Raw genomic sequence first — 25,406 nt, 5'->3', positions numbered from 1 at the left:
ATACTGTATGTATAATATACTGTATATATTCATTTTTTCATTTAAAATGACTTTTGAGCTGTTTCCATCACTTTGCGATTGTCCAAGAGAGAGATGGATTACACTAATGTTCGTTTGCTCTTCCTTGCATTCCCGGATGTCATCCTAGAATTTTGATGCCTGAATTTCTCAACCTGTATTGAACAACCTGAATACTGAGACCTGAATTTCATGACCTGAAATCCACACCGTGAATAATAAAAAATTGAATTTCACAACCTGATTTTTTTTTAGGTGTATTCACACAAAATATTTTCAAATATGACAAATTAACAGCAAAATATTTCGATAACATGAAATTACACCCTGTCTTTTTTCAAGATCGTGAATTCGGAGGATTTTTCAAATTCAAGTTCTGGTGATATTAAAATGACACTATAATGTTGCAGCTTCTTCAAGCTTTTCAAACATGTATACTTCCACTGTCAAATATGAAGGAAAGTGATGGGATTCCCTCAGAATTATGTTTTTTGTGGAAAATTTGCGGAAATTTTACAAAATTGCAAGCTGCCGCAAATAATACAGAGATTGGTTGAATTTGCAAGAATTCTAGCGATCGCAAGATCGCAAAATCCTGGAGGGACTGTATAACATGGATAAAAGCATTCTTCTCACAAAAGTCTTCTTATGTTATATGTACAGTGTTATGAGTAACAAACTCGATGCCTGTGTTTCATATGAGCTACTGCATTAGACCTGGTTGTTTCCCTATTTGACCACTAGATGGCAGCAGCTTAGCACGGATTTCCTACTTGGATATTATCATAGGGAGGTCCATGTCAGGGAATTTAAGAACAGTCCTAGTGCAGGTAGTCAAAGAATTGCGAGAAAAGATATTTTAAAATATTTGAACATCTCTGAATTATTGCCTTTAACAATTATAACAATTCATTATCAGTTACTTCTTGGAGAGCATAGCAAAAGCCATTCACGTTTTGTGAGGGCACAGATAAACAAAATGAAGCAAAACAATGAAGAGTAAACGTAGTGATATCCAGTTCACTTCACTGAACTGAATGTTTTATCAAGACAGGGCTGAAAAACACTAGCTTAAAAATTTGTGGTTGACACTGAGGTATACATAATGTACAAAACAGCTTCCTCCGAAACCTCCTAAACTACACACACCCTAATGTCACTCATCAATATCAGCTCAGGCTTACAATGGATGTCTTAATAGAAATAGTTTACCCAAAAATAAAAATACTTTTATTATTTACTCACCCTCATGTTGTTCCAAACCCGACTTTCTTTCCTACTTGGAACAATAAATAAGATATTCTGAAGAATCTGCCAGCTGCTCTTTTCCATACAATGAAAGCATATTGTGACCATAGGCTGTCCAGCTCCCCAAAAAACAAAAACAAACAAACAGTAAAAGTACTATAAAAGTGGTGTAAATCACAGAAAATCTTGCCCTCCATCGTAGCTTTCAAATATAATTCAAATTTCTGCATATTCAAACTTGACGTGCCATTTTTGTATACAAGATGCCTAAGAACCAATGAAGCACCACTAATATCAAACCTGGCATGACGTGAAATTCACACGACAAGAGGGTGAGTAAATTACGAAGAATTAATTTTGCGTTGCACTATCCCTTTAAATAAGCAGGTATCTAAATTGCTGTAGCATTATTACCCTATGAAAGCAAGACCACTTTTTGCCATTCAGAGCCAACAGTGATACAGTGATTAAAAGCAAACAAAGTTGAAACAAGCAGCTGAATACTTTCAAGAGGTTTGGCTGCAACCTATCTGCTTTGATAGCATCTCATTAAGGAGCCTCAGAGCATAAGCTTACGGGAAGAGAGTGGCAACACAGATCGATCAAAATCGAATCAACCTTAATCCATTCCCTGTGCCATGTCACTGAACAACAAAGAAACTTCTTTTGAGGTCTGTTTGATCAATATCGCCCTCCCGGGGGCAAGACCCAAGAGCTGGAGTTACATGCACCGTGGGGTCTCATTTATACATGAAGCTGTTGTTATTTTGTGAGAAGAGGTTGTCATGTATGTCAATGACATGTGTTCTGTACTTGTAAGTGCAAGAATAGACATACTTCTGAAGAGTACTTAGTCACATGTTACAGCAGACATGTAACATACATCTTATCAGATCCCTGAAGGAGACGTGCTGCAAATTTAATCCAGTCACAGTTACCACAAACACTCACATCTGTACTCAAATTCATCTCTAAGTATGTAAAATTATGTGATCAAATTAGCAGTGATGGTGTCACCAGATCTTCTGATATTTGCCCTGTTAAAAAGACCAGCAGTGCTGGTCACCAACATACAGTATGTTGTGTTTTGGATGCTGGTGTGCAGGTTTTCTCAGCTGGCTTCTTGACTAGGTTTACCAGAACGACTTCCTTGGTCAACCATAAGATCCTAAACTGGTCCTCCAGCTAGACCAGCACAAATAGGCTGTGCAAGCGCATAAATTCACACAATTCTTTTCTGTGTTTAGGCTTACAGTACATTTTAAAATAAGCTACTTTCCCTCCTCTACATTTTACAAGCATATGTCTCTCAGACGGTAATTTAATTTATGTTTCCATCCTGCACAGCTTCAGTTTTATTTCTCCTTCAACACCAACTCTTACCAAGACTCAAAATGTTTCAACAAGTGATGAATACCAGTTGTTTCCCAAGCATTTCCCAAATTAGAATCACCCTTAAAGTAAATTGAACTTATCCAGCAATGGAATAATGTGTTTTGAGGGGTCACATGGCCATGGTTGACACTTTGTTTACAAATACCTCCTTAAAGGAATAGTTCACCCCAAAACAAAAATTCTATCATCATTTACTCACCCCCATGCCATCCTAGATGTGTATGACTTTCTTCTGCAGAACAAAAACAGAGATTTTTAGAAGAATATTTCAGCTCTGTAGGTCCATTCAATGCAAGTGAAAAGGTACCAAAATTTTGATGCTCAAAAAAGCACATAAAGGCAGCATAAAAGTAATCCATTTTATTTTCCAGTGGTTAAATCTACAGTATATCTTCAGAAGCATTATGATAGGTGTGGGTGAGAAATGGATCAATATTTAAGTCCTTTTTTACTATAAATTCTCCTCCCTGTCCAGAAGTTGGCTATATGCATAAATAATGCAAGTTTCCAAAAACTAAAGGAGAAGAATGTGAAAGTAAAAGTGGAGATTGCTTGTAAAAAAGGACTGAAACAATGATCTGTTTCTCACCCACGCTTATCATATCACTTCTGAAGATATGGATTTAACCACTGAAGTTGTATGGATTACTGATATGCTGCCTTTATGTACTTTTGGAGCTTAAAAATTTTGGTATCCATTAACTAGCATTGTGTGAACCTACAGAGCTGAAATATTCTTCTAAAACTCTTTGTTTGTGTTCAGCAGAAGAAAGTCATACACATCTTGGATGGCACAAGGGTGAATAAATGTTGAGATAATTTTCATTTTGGGTGAACTACTGTATTCCTTTAATGGTGTTAGTGTAGTGAATAAGAATCTGGGCACGTAGATTCGAACCCTGATAGGGGTGATATACTGTATATAGGTTACCTCACAATATGTTCCAGTACATGTGCAATGCATAAATACAATGCAATACATGTCATGATTCAATACATCACAATGCACCACAGTATCATTACAGGATCCTGACTGAAACTGCCCCAAATGTGTGAAAGAGACTGATTCTGCTCTGAATAAATCAGTTCCTTATCTGTCACTCACTCGACATTGTGTCGATGTAGTGACACTAGGGGTCACTCTTGGGAGCCCGAGACACCTCTGGTCTTTGATAAAAGGCCAATGAAAATTGGCGAGTGGTATTTGCATGCCACTCCCCCAGACATACGGGTATAAAAGGAGCTGGTATGCAACCACTCATTCAGACTTTCTCTTCGTAGCCGAACGGTCATGCTCACTGAGCTGAATTCTCACGACTGTTCATTCACCTCTGCTGGATCTGATGGTGCATTTCAGCGGCTTCTCCCTCTTCTGCACTGGTGCACTGCAGAGAACGCCCCTGGGTGCTTCGGCAGAAAAAAGAGAGTATATTTTCCTGAAAGAGTATATTTCTCTAAAAGAGCGGCACACACAGAACGTCTTTTTAAAGACACGTCTTTTTAAAGATGCCTTTCCGACTGTGTGTTATTCCTGGTTGCAGTCGTTACCTCTCAACTTCATATGGTCACGATCACTGTCTTTCGTGTCTGGGCGCGAGGCAGCACACGGAGGCAGCATTCGTGGATGGTTCATGTTCTCACTGCAAGAACATGACCATGGCAATGTTGCGGTCGCGGCTTGCTTTCGTAAGAAAATCCCCCCGCGGACCTCCCATTCCCCAGCACGCCCGTCTGCCCCGATCAGGCTTCCGGATGAGTCCGCCGGCTCGTCTCACGGCGAGTTCAACCTCTTGTTCGGAGCCCGCGAAGCTGATGAGCTCTCGAGCACAGCATCAGAGAGCGGGCTTGTCCAGTCGGACGCAGAAGCCTCAGCTGGGCTCCCCACTTCTGGGACGATTGCCCAGTCACAGGCTGATGCAGAGATGACGAACATGCTTTCCCGGCGGCCGCGAGCGTTGGGCTAGAGTGGAACCATCCGCTCTCCCCTGAACCCTTGTGGCTCGATGATTGGTTCCTGGGCTCATGGCACAGCTCAAAACAGCCGCGCCCTGCTCCAGTGCCTTTCTTCCCGGAAATGCACGAGTAGCTGACAAAATCATGGGAGGCACCTTTTACTGCCCGGTCCCGATTTCTCAGTTCCCCCACCCTCACAACCCTCGATAGCGGGGTGGCCAGGGGTTATAAGGCGATTCCCCCGGTGGATAAGGCGCTCGCGGTGCACCTATGCCCGCAGAGTGCCGCCACCTGGCGCAGATGCCCAAAGCTCCCGTCCAAGCCCTGTAGGTTCACGTCGTCCCTGACGGCCAAAGCCTACAGCACTGCTGGACAACCAAGCCAAAGCACTAAAAGAACTGCATGAGGGAAGTTTCGCCCCAGATCTGATGCAGGAACTGCACTCAGTGACCGACCTCGCTCTCCGAGCGATGAAGGTCACAGTCTCTTGGGCGGACAATGTCCACATTAGTGGTCCAGGAGAGCCACCTTTGGCTCAACCTGGTCGAGATGGGTGAGGCCGACAAGACACGGTTCCTTGCTGCCTCCATCTCCCAGGCTGGCCTATTCGGCGACACCGTCGAGGACTTTGCCCAGCAGTTCTCAATGGTGAAGCAGCAGACGGAGGCTGTCCGGCATATCCTGCCCCGGCATGGCTCAAGATCTCACACCCTGTCTGCTCGTCGCCAAGGGCATCCCCCTGAGGTGACTGCATGGCTCCACCGCAGCCCGCCCCTTTGGCCGGGCCCCGGCGTGGAGCCCACCGCAGGACGTAGATGCCACCCGTCTCACGGCCGGCTGCCAAGAACCCACGAAGGTCGTCAAAGCGCCCCTGAGACAGGCGACCCAGGGTCAACGAAACCCACTGCATTGGAGCTGGTAGTAAGACCACTCCATCCCCCGGTGGAGGGCTGGGTGGAGAATCTTTTGTTGCCTTTTCATTTGATTTCTCCGCATGCCCAAGTGGCTGTGGTACCCAACAGTTCAGCAAAAGAGCGGTTTCCACCTTCCTTGGGTCACATACCCGGTGTGCACGGTCGTCATCATGACCACCGTCCACCTTTTTTCCCTTGCAGGATTGGCGCTCCAGCAGCGGTCTCCCCGCCCCTGCACGCCCAGCTGTGGCACACATCCACCCCCGATGTGACAGTCTCCACGGGTTGCGAGGACAGGCCTCTTCCTCCCCCGTCCCAGGCTGGGGGTGGTCACAAGGAGCCAGGTAAGTGCTTCGTGTCCCTAGACTCAGCACGGCTACGACATGGTGTGGCATCTCAAGCTCCGCCCCACCGCGAGGCCCCACCTGCCGGTACGTCCAATGATGTTGTCCCTTTTGTCCCCCTCGTGCGGAACTTTGATGTGTGGCTTGCGCTTTCCAATCCGTCGCGATGCCTGGTCCGGACCGTCCGACTCGGCTACACGATTCAGTTCGCCAGGCATCCGCCCAGGTTCAGCGGTATCCACTTCACCTTGGTGAAGGACAAAAACGCTGCAACCTGCGCGCGGAGATTGCCACCCTCCTACGGAAGGGTGCGATAGAAGGCGTTCAAACAGAAAACAGCGGTTCCACTGAAACTCTTTCAGAGACTCCTAGGGCATATGGCATCCTCAGCGGTGGCCACCCTGCTCGGGTTGATGCATATGAGACCGCTTCAGCACTGGCTTCAGACTCGAGTCCCGAGATGGGCATGGCACCGTGGGACACATCACGTGGCCATCATGCCGGTCTGTCACCGTCTCTTCAGCCCTTGGACCGAACTCGCGTTGTGGTCACGACAGACGCCTCCAAAATGGGCTGGGGCACTGTTTGCAACGGGCACGCAGCCGCTGGCTTATGGACGGGCCCACGGCTGCGTTGGCACATCAACTGCCTCAAGTTGTTGGCAATTCTGCTTGCCCTGCGGAAGTTCCGGCCATTGATCCAGGGTAAGCACGTGTTAGTTCGGACAGACAACACTACAACGGAAGCATATGTCAACCGCCAAGGCGGTCTGTGCTCTCGTTGTATGTCACAACTTGCCTGCCATCTCCTCCTCTGGAGTCAGCAGCAAGGAAGCGCTGTCTCCAAGCAGAGGATCGCCCACTGGCTCATTGATGCCATAGCTATGGCATATCACGCCCAGGACGTGCCGCCCCAGGTAGGGCTACGAGCCCATTCTACCAGGGGTGTAGCGGCCTCCTGGGTCCTGGCCAGGGGTGCCTCTCTAACAGACATTTGCAGAGCAGTGGGCTGGGCAACACCCAACACCTTTGCAAGGTCCTACAACCTCCGGGTGGAACCGGTATTGTCCCAGGTAGTGGCACGCAATACAAGCGGATAAGCCCAGGATAGCCGGCCGGGTGTATCGCTTACACATATCGCCTTTCACCTCCTCTGAGCTGAAGACCTGTGCCATTATTTCCCAGTAGTGTTCACAAACTATGTTCCCTGGTTGACTTCCTCTGAGCCCTGTTCTGGGGTAGGTGCTCTGCATGTGGCGGTTCCCTGTAAGGTAACCCCATGCGATGTATATCTTCTGCTAATTCATTTCCATGTTGGCAAACTGCGTCTTCCTTGGGCAGAGCCCCCTCTGGGTATCCGGTATATCCTGCCCCGGCGCGGCTCAAGATACCGCACCCCGTCTGCTCGTCGCCAAGGGTATCCTTTGTAGTAACTCCTCTCCCGTTGGGTAGGATCTACCATGAGACTTCTCCACATGGTCGGCAAGACCATGTGACATATTTTCCACTTAAATATCCCGCGAGGTGTGGTCTCTGTGGTGTCCTCCCCTTGGGAGGGACACCCCCCGATGGATAATCCCCCTTGTTTTTTAGGGAGTGGAAAAAAAGAAGGGGAAAAGAAGCCACGACTGGGCTAACCTGTCTCTATCTTTGGGTAGTCGACTTGTCCCCAAAGGGCCGTTTGACACTCATAACTATGTTGGGGGAGGTTACGTGTCGGCCTGGTGTGCTGGCTAAGAGGCACACAGTTGTCTGCCCATCACACGCCGGCAGTTCACGTAACACAGTTCAGCCAGTTGCGGCATTTTGTATAGGGACTCCTAGTGTCACTACATCGACACAACGTCGAGTGAGTGACAGATAGGAAACATCCTGATGGAGGGAACAAGACGTTGTGTCCCTCCTGCCACAACGCTGAACTACCCGCTGAAATGGCCGGACCTTGTCTCAGCTCCTCAGCATAAAACCTGAATGAGTGGCTGCATACCAGCTCCTTTTATACCCGTATGTCCGGGGGAGTGGCATGCAAATACCACTCGCCAATTTTTATTGGCCTTTTATCAAAGACCAGAGGTGTCTCAGGCTCCCAAGAGTGACCCCTAGTGTCACTACATCGACACAACGTCTCATTCCCTCCATCAGGGAACGGAGGTTACGCAAGTATCCAGGACGTTTAGTCCACTACAGCACCTCAAATAAGCAGATCTGGTCACAAAAATAAGTGATTTCAGAGTTTGCGCTTATTTCAAAAACCTGTTTCTTCATTAATTGAACTGAAGGAAATATGAATGCACTTATAAATAAAACATATTGATACAAGGATCTAAAGCATTGATGCCATAATGCGAGAAAATGAATCATAGTATTTCAATATATGATTATCAAAACTGCCCTTGATCTACAGTAAAAGCTCCCGGGCTGCTCTAGGGGAACAACACAATTAATTATGTAGACATGTCTGCTACATATGAAAAAACCTTGTAAATGAAGAACCAGTTTTGTTTTTGGGCATCCGATCTGTGGGACTTTCCTTTGAGTTTCTAAAACCTCTGTTCCTGTGCTCTCTCCTCCTCCTCTATGTCTTACCTTGCTCTTTGGGTTTAGTGCTGGCGATGATCCATTTGACCAGGCAGCACCTCATGAGGGCTTTCCGTGTAAAGCGTGGCCTTTGCCATTTGCCGCTCTCCTTCTGTCGGCCTGTGCCAGACTCCACCCCATTGGCCTCACCCAGCAGACTGCCATCCACCACCTTGCCATCCTCCTGGAAGAGAGTGAGAGTGAGAGTCAGTTTAACTCTTCTCACTCAGCTAATGCTATCTTGCTATATGTTTATGCTCAAACTAATTCTCCAACTTTTGCTTTGTGCATCATTCTGAGTAAACTCTAGAGACTGTTGTGTGTGAAAATCCCAGGAGATCAGCAGTTACAGAAATAATTAAACCAGCCCGCCTGGGACCAAAAGTCATTATGACACGGTCGAAATCACTGAGATCAAATGTTTTCCCCATTTTGATGGTTGATGTGAACATTAACTGAAGCTCCTGACCCGTATCTGAATGATTTTATGCATTGCACTGCTGCCACACCATTGGCTGATTAGATAATCGCATAAGTAGGTGTCCAGGAGTACCTAATAAAGTGGTCGGTGTATATATATATATATATATATATATATATATATATATATATATATATATATATATATATATATATATGTATAAATAATACAGGTTATATTGCTTTGATCAGAGGATAGTTTTGTCATGGCATCACTTACACTTGGGTGACATTAACTAGCAATTTCCAGCAAATTTTCTAGTTACCACCATCAACACTTGGTACAAATGCCTTAACCAATCCAGCATCCAGCAATCCTTTATAAAAAGCTTGATATCACAAATATTATGAGAAGATTTATCTAATACTAATACTAATCTATCTATCTATCTATCTATCTATCTATCTATCTATCTATCTATCTATCTATCTATCTATCTGTCTATAAGTAGCTTTTCATGTTGTTGTGTTGGAGAAGTAAATAAATGTCATTACGTCAGCCAGTGAATCTAAAATTAGCTTGCATAGCCTCCGGGTTGTTTATCTGAGAAAAAAATAAGCCATGTCCTTCCTTAGTAGAAATATAACAAATGATCATGAAGGAATATACACCTATATATTTTCACTCAGCTTCATATATGTATTGATGATAAAAACAACCATATGGAAATATTCCATATCAGCCTTTACATCTAAACTTATCCTGCAAATGTGCAGAGATGAAGAGCCACACTGACAGCATCACATCACTAGCAGCCTATGACATTATCCATTATGCCACAAGATAATCTGTCAATATGCATACTATCAGTCATTGTCACAGTGTTTTTCAATTTATTAGCTGTATCTAGACACTTGTCCAAAAGTGTGAAAAAGAGTTTGTTAAGACTGGTAAGAATTATTCATATACTGTATACTATGGATGTAATTTATTTAAGAATGAAATAAATGTTGAAGAGGGATGTGACCTAAGAATTTTGGGAAAGACACCTGGAGACCAGAGATTAAACCATAAAGAACTATTCTTTAAATCAAGCAGAATGTTTTTTTTCAATATGTTAACAAATGCAATTAATTTAAAATGTTTAATGCGTTATTATTTTTTAACACAGTTAACACATTTACCAATTTGACATTAGATTCTGACATTTTGTTCAGCTCCGTGCGAGATGTAATCAATGGATGGAATGGGGTGGAAACTTTGCTGTGTGTCAGGGGACATTACACTGACATACACGCCACAAACAGAGATTTTGTGTCAATGATCAAGTAATGTAGAATGGACCTTTTAAGCAAAATTGTTTTGTACAAAACAAACCCAGATGGTATTTGTGATAAATCAAGCATAGCATCAGTGCAGGCAGGCCATGTTAGTCAGCTTGCAATCAGCTGACGCTCAGCTTATCATAACATCTACCAGTACAATTCAGACTCCAATCACAGTGATCCTTTATAAGTCTTCTCTTCATTAAGTCTCTCAGCTGCCTTTGCATTGCATGGATGCAAGCTGTTTAACACCCTCCTCCATCCCCAGCTCCACTTCTTTTATGACAGCTTTGCCTTTTAGTTTTCTTCAAATCTGTCTTGTTGTTCTGTGCTCTCAGATTACATTCGATAGCCAGCTGGAATTCCTGTTTTCAATGTGTATTGCACCTTGTTCTTGATTTACCAACTGATATACAATAATTGAAGTCCTGTTAAGTGTCTATTTAATATATTATACAAATGAACATTTTGTACTGTCAGAAAAGTTGTATAATGTTGTAACCATTCTGCTGGATCTGTTCTGTTACCCCATGGGGGTTTTATTCGCTGATCTCCCTGGAGTTTGCCCAGAACAGAATCATACCACCAACACCAAGAGATGCTTAAATTGTGTACAATCAATAAAGTATTCAAGTTAGTATTCATTTGACAGGAGTGGTCCTGACTGAAGCTGAATTTACACGACCCGCTGGAGTAAAGCAGTATTTCACCAGCATCGTGTTGTGTGTCCGTCTTACAAGATAAATTGAATGAATTATCATTACGAGGACAGTGCCGGCACAAGAAAGCACTTTTCATGTGGAGTTCAAAGTGGCGCAAATCGTGTAAACTCGTCTTCACGATTGCTGTGGCAAAGTTTAATGTTACTTGAATCGGTGCTATTTTAGTACATTTCTGTCTTTATACTGTGGAATGCTTTGTTTGGAAAATATTAATAAAACATTATTGTTAAATATTGTTTTGTTTTCTTTCTTAAAAGGAAATAAATGCCTTTTGACAAGTAAAGTATAGAGTCAAAATTCAGCACTTTCTGTATCTGAGATTAATTGCGATTAACTATGGAAAATCATGTGACTATTCCAGTTATGTATTTTAATCGACTGACAGCACTAAATCTATTTTTTTCAGTTCTATTCTGTTCTATGCTACTCTATCAGTTCTATTCTGATCTATTGTATTGTATTCTAATCTATTCTATTTTAATCTGCTCTGATCTGTTCTATTCTATGATACTCTGTCAGTTATTTTCTGATCTATTCTATTCTGTTCTATCAGTTCTGTTCAGTTCTGTTTTATAGTACTCTGTCAGTTCTATTCTGATATATTCTATTCTGATCTATTCTATCATAGAACAGATCAGAGCGACCCGTTCTTTTCTATCAGTTTTATTATATTATATTATATTATATTATATTATATTATATTATATTATATTATATTATATGCTACTCTGTTAGTTCTATTCTATTATTTGCTATTCTATCAATTTTATTCTGATTGATTCTATTCTATTCCATCAGTTTTATTCTAATGTTTATTATAAATTTTATTCTGATTTATTCTATTCTATTCTATCAGTCCTATTCTGATATCAGTTTTATTCTGATCTATTCTAGCCTGTTCTGTTCTATTCTATCAGTTCTGTTCTGTTCTATTTTATGCACAATGTCAGTTATATTCTGAATTATTGTATTCTGATCAGTTCTATTTTATTATGCTCTGGTCTGTTCTATTATATCAGTTTTATTATATTATATTATATTATATTATATTATATTATATTATATTATATTGTATTATATTATACTCTGTCAGTTCTATTCTTATTTATTATATTCTATGCTATTCTATCAGTTCTATTCTAATGTATTTTATCAGTTCTATTCTGCACTTTTTATTCTATTCCATCAGTTCTATTCTATTCTATTCTATTCTATTCTATTCTATTTTATTCTATCACTCCTGTGTCATCTATTCTATTCTATTCTGATCATTTCTATTTTTAACTATTCTATTTTAAATATGGAAAAATGGAAAGAACAAATAATGAGCAAACTAAGCAAGATAATTGAAAATGTGAGAGAGTGAAAGATCTGGAAAATTTTAACTGAGTAATCCTCAATGATAAGAGAAAGACATCATAATGGCTGAAAGCCAGTGTCTTTAATATGATGAATGGCAGTTTTTGACAATCAACACATTTCCAGTTTCTATTCTAAATCCACCACAGCTGTAGATCCCTTAAGATATTGATTATTTAATAGTACTTTATCATTCCCATATTTAAATATCGCATTATGGCTCTAATGCCTTGTTTACTAAAGGAATCCCCCTGACTCGTCCTGTACTTTACCTCTTCCTGCTCAGCAGAGCTCCGTTCATACATCTTGTTCAACACTCAATTATTCAGAATCCAACTGTATAAAAACCCCATCAATAAAAGATCGGCACAGGAGTGGAGAGAGAGCGAGAGAGTGCAGGAAATGGTAGCACAAAAGCCTCTTTTACATGCACACAAAAAAGCATGGCAGGTAGAGGTTGGAGAGCCACCTCACTCTTCATAAACTCACAAAGGAGCCCGTCATCAGTCTGAGAGGGCTTTTATAGAGATAAACACACACATTGATTTGGCTCTAAAGGAGAGGTTGGTTTAGGCTATGCTGTAAATGCTGAGCAGCATGAGCCGGGTCGAAACACAATTGCTAGAAGCAGAGCTAAATATCAGGTGAGAGAGGGACTGTCAGGAAAAATGACATATCAGTCAGTCGCTGCGGTAAGACAGTGGAAAGGGGGTCGCTCAGTCCTGACAGTGAGCTTAATCGGCTAAATTAAAAATGGAAGAGCCACAGTTCCCACTGAATAAAGTCTATGAAGTCAGAATTAAAAGTGTCTTACAGATTAACGACTGGGTGTCTGACATAAATGGTAAATTGGGTATTAGAATAAATTAGAATAAAGAGGCACATTTTCATCATTTTTGTTCTGCTGAATTAACACATAATTCGATTTAAACGTTTCCCTTCCCGTGAGATAGCCAGTCTTACAGAAGAAATTTGAAGGTGTGCACACACTGATATTAGTTTATTTTCTCTTTGTTCTGCCTAAAAATATTTTGATTTTTTTGTGCATAGCTTTGTATTTGTTAAACTGATAGTTCACCCAAAAAATAAAAATTCTCTCATCATTTCCTCACCCTCATGCCATCCCAGATGTGTATGACTTTCTTTTTTCTGCTGAACTCAAATGAAGATTTTAGAAGAATTTCTCAGCTCTTTTTGCCTATACAATGCAAGTAAATGAGTGCCAAAATTTTGAAGCTCCAAAAATCACATAATTCAGCATAAAATATATATATAGTTTGTTTTTTGTTTTTTTTACTATCAATTCTCCTCCCTGCTTAGTTAATCTCCAATTTAACTTTCACTTTAAAATTCTTCTTCTTGTGTTTTTGGTGAATCACATTCTTCATGCATAACACCCCCTACTGGGCCAGGAGCACAATTTCAAGCAAAAAAAGACTGTTTCTCACCTACACCTATCATATCAGTTCCGTCAGATATGGATTAAAACACTGTAGTCATATGGATTACTTTTATGATGCCTTTATGTGCTTTTTGGAACATAAACATTTTGGCACCCATTTACTTGCACTGTATGGACCAACAGAGCTTAAATATTCTTCTACAAATCTCTATTTGTGTTCAGCAGAAGAAAGAAAGATTTTACTTTAAACATTATACTGGATAATAGTTTTTAAATAGGCCCAACCATTATCAAAAAAATAAATAAAAATAAATAAATAAAAAGGCCCAACGAGTTTGGCTAGCTTCTGCTGAGTATGAATTTGCACAACAATACTGTAAAGTTTTTTGGAATACAGCAAAAGATATAGGAAGCATTTTTGTCCTCCCTTTTAAATGTTGATTAGCATATTTATTTTGCTGTACAGTACACACAGTTACAGTATTTGGAACTGCATTAAATTTTTTATTTACTGTATTTTCCCTTCTGTACATGACTGTACCACAACAGACACACCATGCTTATTACACAATGCATTGGCAACGTTGTGCTACTACACAGTTATGCCAATAAAGCTTATTTACATTTCAAATCAGCCAAACTGTAAACAGATCGAACACATAAATAATGTGTGGGCCATTCAGAGCTTTTTGCAGCCTCATCTGCCCAGCATCAGTGTGTTCTTTCTTTCCCAACCCTTCCCATGATGCCTCAGTCATGGGATAATTGTAGTAGTACTTGCCAATGATAATCTCTCTCTCTATCCTTCTAACTGACCCAACACTGCGTGACTGGCTCTCCATCTCCCTCTCTCTCTCTATCTCTCTCTCTCTCTCACACACACACACAACACACACACACACACACACACACACACACACACACACACACACACACAAACTTGTTTTTATCGTGGGGACTCTCCATAGACTTCCATGCATTTTATGGATTTTATACAGCCGTAACGATTATTTCTATCCTCTAACCATACCCCTAAACCTAACCCTCACAGAAACCTTTTTGCATTTTTACATTTTCAACAAAAAAAAAACATAGTTTAGTATGTTTAATAGGCCATTTCCCTTGTGGGGACCCCTGGCTGGTCATTATGTTTATACTACATTTGGTCCCCACAATGTAGTATAAACACACACACACACACACACACACACACACACACACAGTTTAGTTTGTACAAACAGTCATGCTGTTATGCAAAGATATGCGTCAGGGTGCATGTTTGCACACAAGAACACACACGGTTTAATTCCACACTGATTATTGTTCTAGCAACGTTTAACGGCTCTGATGTGCTTCCGAAGACACCTGGAATACTGACGGAATGTGGAACACCCTCTGTGTAAATGAGGGATAAGATGAAAGAGACCGGGAGAGGATGAGCAATGTTTGTTTTCCATAAAGGACAGGAATGAAGGATGAGAAATACAGAAGGAGAGGAAGCAAATAGAGTAGTGTAAACGGTCTGATCAACAACACCCACCATGCCAAGCTAAAAATAGAAGAAGAAGAAGAGAGAGAGAGAGAGAGAGAGAGAGAGAGAGAGAGAGAGAGAGAGCGAGAGAGGGAGAGAGAGAGAGAGGGAGAGAGAGAGGAAGCAGAAACATACTGGACTGGATTTTATTCTTCTATACACTGACGCCAATTAGAATAATGAGCACAGAAATACAATAAAGGAAAGGGAAAATGGAGCGGAGGAGTGAGAAAAATGGAGAGAGGAAATGACAGGGAGAATGGAGGGTTATTTGGAGATATAGAGATTATATGAAACCACTTTGGAAAGCGAAAAATTTGCATAGCTATTTCTGTGAACTTCACTGGTAAGGCAGAGAAAGAAAGAGACAGACGAGACTTTTAAAGGTCTTTTTATTTGACCAATTATTAAAAACCTCATTTAGCATTAAACATAATACATACACACACACACACACACACACACACACACACACACACACACATATATATATATATATGAGAGAGAGAGAGAGAGAGAGAGAGAGAGTGGGAAAGAGAGATTCAATAATGATTAAAGTTGGAGGTCTGAAATGACTCCACAAATTCATCAAAAGATTAATTTAATGCAAATGCTGAAGTAAACAACATGGAAATGTGAAGTTCACAATGTACTTTTATCTTATTTCAAAGTCTTATTTTGAGAACATTAATCCTTGTTTCTCTCAAGACGATAACGGACATTAAACGCATTTTAATGTTTGCCATTCCTGTGACTTTAGCTATTTGTTCATTCTTACCTCCATGCTGAGAACAAAATGTGCTGATCACCTTCTTACACACTTATACACAAACAAAAAGAACGAGAGACTGAAAGACAGACTAATAGAAAACACAAACACATACACACATTATTAGTGTTGTTTACTAAAGCCCTGGTCATACTAAGCTTTGAGCATGCATAATTATTTAGTACATCACAACGGACCAGGATATGATGTCAGATATAAGGGCTTCTGGTTTTAATAAATCACAAATCAGTGTGTGACGATCTTATTGGTCACGTCTTCTCATCCAGACTGATCCCAAAGTGAAATCGGAAACAGTAGGTTGATTTTTCTTTAGCAAAAATCAGTCTGTGCTTTCCGAAATGTGAAACACTGCCCCCAGTGGCCAAAGCGGTAACTGTTGTTGAGTGAATGGGCACGTGTGAGTTCCATTTTCCGGGTGAAATATCCACAGAGGGGCACCCAAAGCGAGTTGTGAAGCAAGTTGTTTTCAGCTGTACAGGCTGTAATACAGTGAAAAGGAGTCGAACACACATTTTATAAACTGAACCCCCCAACTATAACCCCAAACCTAAACCTAAAATGGAGTAAACATGTAATGTTATGCAACATCCAAATCGCATTTTTCACTGATCGTGCGAAAGCGATTACTTCCTGCAAAATTTCTTCGCATGAGCTTGCATTTGAATGGGAGTGAATGGAACGCGAGGTGCAATGTGAAACCCCTTAAAGGGATAGTTCACCCAAAAATTTAAATTCTCTCATTATTTACTCACCCTCATGATATCCCATGTGTGTATGTCTTTCTTTCTTCACCAGAACATATTTGAAGAAAAATTTAAAAATATCCTATCTCAGTAGGTCCTTAAAATTCCAAAAATCACAGTCAGTCAGCATAAACGTCATCGATATGAATTCAGTGGTTAAAATAATGTCTTCTAAAGCAACATGATCACTTTTGGTTTGCAACAAAGATGAATATTGAATCCAACGCTTCACGAGAGGGTGGAGTCCAAGCGGTCTCTCGTGTGATGTATTCGCGCTGCCATGGATACAGATGAAATCTCACATTCTCCACTCGGTTGAGAAATCCAGGATGAGCACACAAACACACCATTGTGAATAAAGAAACAGATCAATACAGATATAAACCAAAACCAACCAAGATACACTACAGCGTTCCTTCTTCTCCCTTGTAAACAGCGCTGCTGTTCCGGCTGTGACGCACTTGTGTCGGTTCTCGTGTGTTTCAAATGTCAATGCGATTATGTCACATGCGCTTACCACTGCTCACTGGAAGTATGATTCAGAGTTAAAAAAAGTACTTAAATATTTATCTTTTTTGCACCAAAAGTGATCGTGTCACTGTGGAGGTGGGGGTGTGGTGGAGCGTTCATCCGGAGAGAGAGAAAATGGTAAGGGTGCACACACCTGAGTGCTATATGTCTAACACCTGTTTCTGATTGCAGCAAGCAATGGGAGTGATATAAGGAGGAACCACGCCAGAGATTAAAGACTGACCTTTTTGAGTTGAAGTCCCGTTTTCCGTTTCCTCCTTTACCCCACAAAAAAAAAAAAACTTTGTTAAACTGGTGCCGAGACCCGGGAATTTGGTGGAAATATACATCGGCATGGAGTCCTCTCCGCTGGAGGAAGCCGTCCAACTGGCTGAGGACCATATGTCAGCATATCTGAGGATGGAGCCCTCCCACTCTCTCTCCCCTCCCTCTTGTTTTCCCTCTTCTCTTCTCTCTCACTCTGTCCCTGTCATACAGTCCATCCCGGTACCCCGTAGGCGAGGAAAGGTACCACCAAAGCCGGCTCCCCATTCCAGGGGGTTTTCCTGCTGCTGGTGACCCCGATGTCTCTTCGCTCTCCCCCTTAGGGGGTTGAACCCGCTGTTGCAAGTGCAGGTGTAACGCCTGGGCCGGCCGGTTGGAGTCATGGGGAACCCGGGCATTTCTGGGACTAATGCCCCGCGATGAAGTTGGGAACATTGGTCCAGGTCCCCGACATTCTTCGAGCTGCCCTCCGATCGAGCCGGAGGGTTCAGAATACATGTGAGTATCAGTGGAAGTACATATCAAGCTTTGGTGGATACTGGCTGTAATCAGACCACTATTCAACAATGTTTGGTTCAAGATGAGGCTTTGGGCACAAATAAAAGGGTGAAAGTGAGGTGTGTGCATGGGGATATTCACAATTATCCTGTAGTGATACTCATTATTAAATTTTGGGAGCAAAAGAATAGAGTGGAGCCTGCGGTTAGTTCCCGCCTCACCCATCCCCTAATTTTCTGGATTAATTGGCCAAAATTTTAGACTATTAAAAGGGAATATGTGTGGATGGGCCCTGCGAGAAAATTATTAGATGTGAGATGTGCGATGCGCTGGCTGGGTAAGTGGAGCCAGGGCTGTCTACATCAGCTCCATGTCAGGATGATGTAAGGGAGGGGGAAGTCTCGGCTTCCCCAGCCCTTAGAGGGTTCCCGTTAGGGGATTTGGAGTAATCGTGAGACGAAACCCTTAGACGCCTTCGACCAAGTGAAAGTTTTTGATGGTCAACGTCTTCAGACAGACACTGCGCTCTCATATCCGTGTTTTTCTATTATAAATTACCAGTTGTATCGAGTGACGCAGGACACTCAGACAAAAGAAGATACAACCCATACTGAAGAGCCGTTAGGAAATGCTATTCCAGATGGCTCATCATAATCCGATGGCAGGTCATTTAGGGTGAAAAAACATTAAACCATCTAATGGCCTATTTCTATTGGCCGGGCATTCATGGGGATGCTCGCAAGTGGTGTGCAGCATGCCGTGAATGTCAGCTGGTGAATCTGCCGGCCACACCAAGAGCGCCTTTGCGCCCAATTCCTTTGGTCGAGGTCTGCTTTGAAAGAATTTGTATGGACCTCATCGGCCATTAGAGCAGACAGCACACGGCCATCACTTTTTGTTGGTTCTGGTGGACTGCGCAATACAATATCCGGAAGCAGTGCCCCTGCGTAACATCTCAGCACTTAGTGTTGCGGAGGCACTCTTCAGAATAATCTCCCGAGTGGGGATTCCGAAAGTAATCCTCACTGATCAAGGCACTAATTTTATGTCACGAACACTATGTGAACTGTATGAATTATTGGGTATTAAATCGATTCACACAAGTGTTTACCTCCCACAAACAGATAGGTTGGTGGAATGATTTAATAAAACCCTGAAGAGTATGATTCGTAAGTTCGTACACGAGGATGCTATAAACGGGGATATTTGTAGTTCAAGAGGTCCCACAAGCCTCCACAGAGTTTTCTCCATTCGAGCTACTGTATGGGCATTGGCCACGTGGTGTGCTTGACATCATGCGGGAAGCTTGGGAGGAGGGACCTTCAAACAGCAAAAATTAAATTCAGTACGTTCTTGATCTTAGAGCAAAACTCCACACTTTGGGTCAACTAACACAGGAGAATTTGCTCCAAGCTCAGGAACGTCAAAGCTGACTGTATTACAGGGGCACTTGCCTCTGCCTGGTCGTACAAACCTCATACAGCACCACAACAAAACTACGACTGGGGTAGTGGTACGTAGCATCCCTACTGGCTTCCCAAGCACAAAAAAAAGTAGTTCGGGAAGAATTAGATGCAATGCTCGATATGGGGGTAATAGAAGAATCCCACAGTGATTGGTCCAGCCTGGCCGTTTCAGTCCCTTAGAGCGATGGGTCGGTTTGGTTCTGCGTGGATTACAGAAAAGTAAATGTAGTGTCTAAATTTGATGCATATCCAATGCCTCATATCAATGAACTGCTCGATCGGTTGGGCACAGCTCCCTTTTATTCGATGCTGGATTTGACAAAGGGTTATTGGCAGATCCCCTTAACACTGATATCCTGCGAAAAACTGCCTTCTCCACACAGTTTGGCTTACAGCAATTCATGACACTTCCGTCCGGTTTGTTCAGGGCCCGGCTATGTTTCAGCACCTTATGGACCGAGTTCTCAGACCACACTCAGCTTACGTCACTGCCTATTTGGATGACATACATCATCATATACAGTCACGATTGGCAGCAACATATGCTTCATCTGAGGGCTGTTCTGAGGTCGCTGCGATGTGCGGGACTCACGGCAAACCCCAAGAAGTGTGCAATTGGATGGGTGGAAGTACGATATCTGGGGTTCCACTTGGGTCACGGACAGGTGCGCACCCTAATTGATAAGACTGCAGTGACTGCGGCTTGCCCGAGACCCAAGACCAAAAAGGAGGTGAGACAGTTCCTGGGGCTTGCTGGCTATTATAGAAGGTTTGTGCCTAATTATTCAGATGTCACCAGCCCACTGACTGATCTCACAAATAGGGAACTCCAGATGGCTCCCTGGCCTGAGTCAGGCAGTGGGGGTATGTGGAGGTGGGGGCATGGTGGAGCATTCGTCCAGAGAGAGAGAAAGCAGTAAGGGTGCACACACCTGAGCGCTATATGCCTAAGACCTGTTTCTGATTGCAGTGAGCAATGGGGAGAGCGATATAAGGAGGAACCACGCCAGAGACTGAGAAAGAGTGTTGCACAAAGCTGTCTGTGTGTTAAATGCTGGAAAGCTGTTTTGAGTTATTATTAAAGACTGACCTTTTTGAGTTGAAGTCACATTTCCTCTTTCCTCCTTTACCCCACAAATGAACCTCATTACAGTCTCTTTAGAAGACATTAATTTAACAGCTGTTGTCGTATGGATGACGTTTATGCTGACTGTCTGTGATTTTTGAAGCTTCAAAAGATAAATCTCCATTCACTTGCATTTTATGGACCTACTGAGCTAATATATGTTTCTATTTTTCTTCAAATGTGTTCTGGTGAAGAAAGTCATACACACCTGGGATATCATGAGGGTGAGTAAACAATGAGAGAATTTAAATTTTTCAGTGAACTATCCCTTTAAGGCATCATTAGTAGTGCTTGCTAAAATTACTATTGTTCACACAATGTGTGCTACAGATATGAATTATATCTCAAATTTTCAATTATCTTGTTGAGAAGTGAGCTATAACTTTTCTAAGAGATAGACAAGCCTGACGGGTGATAAAATGGGGGCAAAAATTCCATAGGTTGAAGGAGGGATGCAAGTCATACACTACATGGCCAAAAGTATGTGGGGCTAGGTCCTCATTTCCCAAAATTCCCAAAATTCTAGAGGATTGTGTGGTTCAAACTTTGTGGTTACAGTTTGGGGATGGCTCATTTCTGTTCCAGCAGGACCTCTGTGGACAAAATGACCAAACCTGAACCGCACTGAACACCTTTGGGATGAATTGGAATGCAGACTGTGAGCCAGACCACATCACCTAACTTCTGACCCCACTGATGGTCTTGTGTTTAAATGGGAGCAAATCCCGCAGCCATGTTACAACATGTAGTGCAAACCCTTCCCAGATAAGTGGAAGCTGTTAGGGAGGACAAACTCCCTATTAATGACATTTGGTTTGAAATTAAATGCTCAACAAGCACAAACGGGCGTGGTATCTGGGTGTCCACAAACTTCTGGCCATATGGTGTGTCTTGGGACTAAAATTGCATAGAAACTTTATGGTGGGCCCTTCTGACTTGGAGCAGTAAAACAAAACACCTAGCAAACACTCAGAACATCCTAGTAACCATAACAATGTGCTTAAAAATGCCCTAGCATTCACCATCCCTAGCATTGTTTAGCACAGGCAAACACCATTCAACATTTTCTTTAGAAAATGTATAAAAACTAGTTCCCTATCTGTCACTCACTCGACATTGTGTCGATGTAGTGACACTAGGGGTCACTCTTGGGAGCCCGAGACACCTCTGGTCTTTGATAAAAGGCCAATGAAAATTGGCAAGTGGTATTTGCATGCCACTCCCCCGAACATACGGGTATAAAAGGAGCTGGTATGCAACCACTCATTCAGATTTTTTCTCTTTGGAGCCGAACAGTCATGCTCACTGAGCTGAATTCCCACGACTGTTCATTCACCTCTGTTGGATCTGATGGCGCATTTCAGTGCCTTCTCCCTCCTCTGCACTGGTGCACTGCAGAGAATGCCCCTGGGCACTTCGGCAGAAATAAAAGAGTATATTTCTCTAAAAGAGTATATATCTCTAAAAGAGCGGCACACACGGAACATCTTTTTAAAGACGCCTTTCCTTTGTGTGTTATTCCTGGTTGTGCTCATTATCTCTCGCCTTCTGACGGTCACGATCACTGTCTTTCGTGTCTGGGCACTGCTCACATGGAGACAACGTTCGTGGATGGGTCATGTACTCATTGCGAGAACATGTCCACGGCAACTATGCGGTCGTGGCTTACCTTCGTAAGAAAGCAAGCCACCCCAGAGGCTCCCCGCCTCAGTCATTCTACCCACGGGTACGAGGCCAGTGCGGCTAGCACTGGGGGCGATTTGGGGACCCCAATGGGACCACCTCTGGCGGGTTTCCCCCCACGGACCTCCCATTCCCCAGCATGCTCGTCTGCCCTGATCGGGCTTCCGGATGAGTCCGCCGGCTCGTCTCACGGCGAGTTTGACCTCTTATTCGGAGCCCGCGAAAGTGATGAGCTCTCGAGCGCAGCATCAGAGAGCGGGCTCATCCAGTCGGATGCGGAAGCCTCAGCTGGGCTCCTCCCTTCGGGTGCGGTCGCCCAGTCACAGACTGACGCGGAGATGATGACATGCTTTTCTGGGCAGCCACGAGCGTTGGGCTAGAGTGGAACCCTCCACTCTCCCCTGAACCCTCGCGGCTCGATGATTGGTTCCCGGGCTCGCGGCGCCGCTCAAAGCCATGCCCCCGCCCCCATTCCTTTTTTCCCGGAAGTGCATGAAGAGGTGACAAGGTCGTGGGAGGTACTTTTTACTGCCCGGTCCTGATCTTTCAGCTTCCCCGCCTTCACTACCCTCGATGGTGGGGCGGCCAAGAGCTATTCAGCAATCCCCCTGGTGGATAAGGCACTCGCGGTGCACCTATGCCCGCAGAGCACCGCCACCTGGCGCGGGCGCCCAAGGCTCCCATCCAAGGCCTGTAGATTTACGTCATCTCTGAAGGCCAAGGCCTACAGTGCCGCTGGACAAGCCACCTCTGCCCTGCACGCCAAGGCTCTCCTGCAAGTCTGCCAAGGCACTAAAGTAACTGCACGAGGGTAGTTCCACCCCGGGAATGATGCAGGAGCTGTGCTCTGTGACCGACCTCGGTCTCTGGGCGACGAAGGTCACAGCGCGGTCTCTCGGGCGGGCGATGTCCACCTTGGTGGTCCAGGAGCCCCACCTTTGGCTCAACCTGGTCGAGATGGGAGAGGCCGACAAGGCACAGTTCCTTGCTGCCCCCATTTCCCAAGTTGGCCAGTCCGGCGACACCGAGGACTTTGCCCAGCAGTTCTCAGTGGTGAAGCAGCAGACGGCAAATCCTGCTCCGGCGCGGCTCAAGATCCTGCACCCCATCTGCTCGTTGCCAAGGGTGTCCCCCTGTGGTGACTGCACCGGCTCCGCCGCAGCCCACCCCTGCGGCACGGCCCCGGCGTGGAGCTCACTGCAGGAAGCAGACACCACCCATCTCGTGGCCGCCAAGAACCCGCAAAAGGCTTCGAAGCGCCCCTGAGATGGGCGACCCAGGGATGACGAAACCCGCTGCTCTGGAGCTGGTAAGCAGACCACTCCATCCCCCGGTCGAGGGCCGGGAGGAGAATCTTTTGTTACCTTTGCATTTAATTGCGCTGCATGCCCAAGTGGCTGCAGTACCCAAGAGTTCAGCAAGAGCAGTTTCCTTGTTCCCTGGGTCACATATCCAGTGTGCACGGCTGCCACCACTCTATTTGGCAGGTTTGGCGCTCCAGCGGCGGTCTCCCTGCCCCTGAGTGCCCAGCTGTGGCACAAATCCATCCCTGATGTGACAGTCTCCACGGGTCATGAGGACAGGCCTCTTCCTCCCCCATCCCAGGCTGTTCCAGGGGTGGTCACAAGGAGCCAGGTAAGTACTTCGATGTCCCTGAACTCAGCACGGCCACGACACGGTGTGGCACCTCAGGCTCCGCCCCACCGCGAGGCCCCACCCGCTGGTACGTCTGACGAGATTGTCCCTCCGGCCGAGATGAAGAAGGGGTTTTACAGCCCCTACTTCATTGTACCGAAAAATGGTGGTGGGTTGCGGCCAATCTTGGACCTGCGAGTACTGAACCAGGCTTTACACAGACTCCCGTCCTAGATGCTGACGCAAAGATGCACTCTAGCGAGCATCCGGCATCAAGATTGGTTCACGGCAGTAGACCTGAAGGACGCGTACTTCCACGTCTCGATTCTACCTTGACACACACCCTTCCTGCGGTTTGCATTCGAGGGTTGGGCGTATCAGTACAAGGTCCTCCCTTTCGGTCTGTCCTTGTTCCCTCACGTCTTCACGAAGGTCGCAGAGGCAGCCCTTGTCCCGCTAAGGGAAGTGGGCATTCGCATTCTCAACTATCCCGATGGTTGGCTAATCCAAGCTCACTCTCAGGATGTGTTGTGTGCACACAGGGACCTGGTGCTCTCGCACCTCAGCTAACTAGGGCTTCGGGTCAGCTGGGAAAAGAGCTAGCTCCTCCCGGTTCAGAGCATCTCTTTTCTCAGTTTGGAGTTGGACTCAGTCTCGTTGACGGCACGCCTCACGAAGGAGCACACACAGTCAGTGCTGACCTGTTTGAAGGCGTTCAAACAGAAAACAGCAGTTCCACTGAAATTTTTTCAGAGGCTCCTGGGGCATATGGCATCCTCAGTGGTGGCCACTCCGCTCGGGTTGATGTATATGAGACTGCTTCATCACTGGCTTCAGACTCGAGTCCCGAGATGGGCATGGCGCCACGGGACACATCGCATGGACATCACGCCGGTCATCATCACTGCCTCTTCAGCCCTTGGACCGACCTCATGTTTCTACGGGCAGGCATTCCCCTAGAGCAGGTCTCCAGGCACGTCATGGTCACGACAGACACCTCCAAGATGGACTGGGGTGCTGTTTTCAATGGGCATGCAGCCGCCGCCTTGTGGACGGGCCCGTGGCTGCGTTGGCCCATCAACTTCCTCGAGTTGCTGGCAATTTTGCTCGCCCTAAGGAGGTTCCGGCCATTGATCAAAGGCAAGCACGTGTAAGTTCGGACAGACAACACGGCAACGGTAGCATATGTCAACCGCCAAGGCGGTCTGCGCTCTCGTTGTATGTCACAACTCGCCTGCGTCTCCTCCTCTGGAGTCAGCAGCACCTCAAGTCACTGCGAGCCACTCACATCCTGGGCGACCTCAACATTGCAGCGGACGTGCTGTCACGGCAGGTTACCCTCAGGGGAGAGTGGAGACTCCACCCTCAGGTGGTCCAGCTGATCTGGTGTCGATTCGGACAGGCACAGGTAGACCTGTTCGCCTCCCAAGAATCCTCCCACTGCCTGCTCTGGAACGCCCTG

The 25,406-nt window shown here is 44.5% G+C and overlaps 1 protein-coding gene across 1 annotated transcript in view; it reads right to left on the bottom strand.

The window, feature by feature from the left end:
* LOC127424156 (calsenilin-like) overlaps window positions 1-25,406 on the bottom strand; it is an 87,699-nt gene that overhangs the window by 46,847 nt on the left and 15,446 nt on the right. Inside the window, exon 2 of the mRNA XM_051669104.1 lies at window positions 8,458-8,632. Within this exon, the coding sequence (XP_051525064.1) occupies window positions 8,458-8,632 (175 nt within the window). The remainder of the gene's footprint in view (window positions 1-8,457; window positions 8,633-25,406) is intronic.

The sequence above is a fragment of the Myxocyprinus asiaticus genome, chromosome 33, assembly GCF_019703515.2.
Source record: "Myxocyprinus asiaticus isolate MX2 ecotype Aquarium Trade chromosome 33, UBuf_Myxa_2, whole genome shotgun sequence".
In the NCBI taxonomy this organism is placed as follows: domain Eukaryota; kingdom Metazoa; phylum Chordata; class Actinopteri; order Cypriniformes; family Catostomidae; genus Myxocyprinus; species Myxocyprinus asiaticus.
The sequence above is the reverse complement of the archived record's forward strand: the minus strand, read 5'-3'. Positions and strand labels throughout refer to the sequence as shown.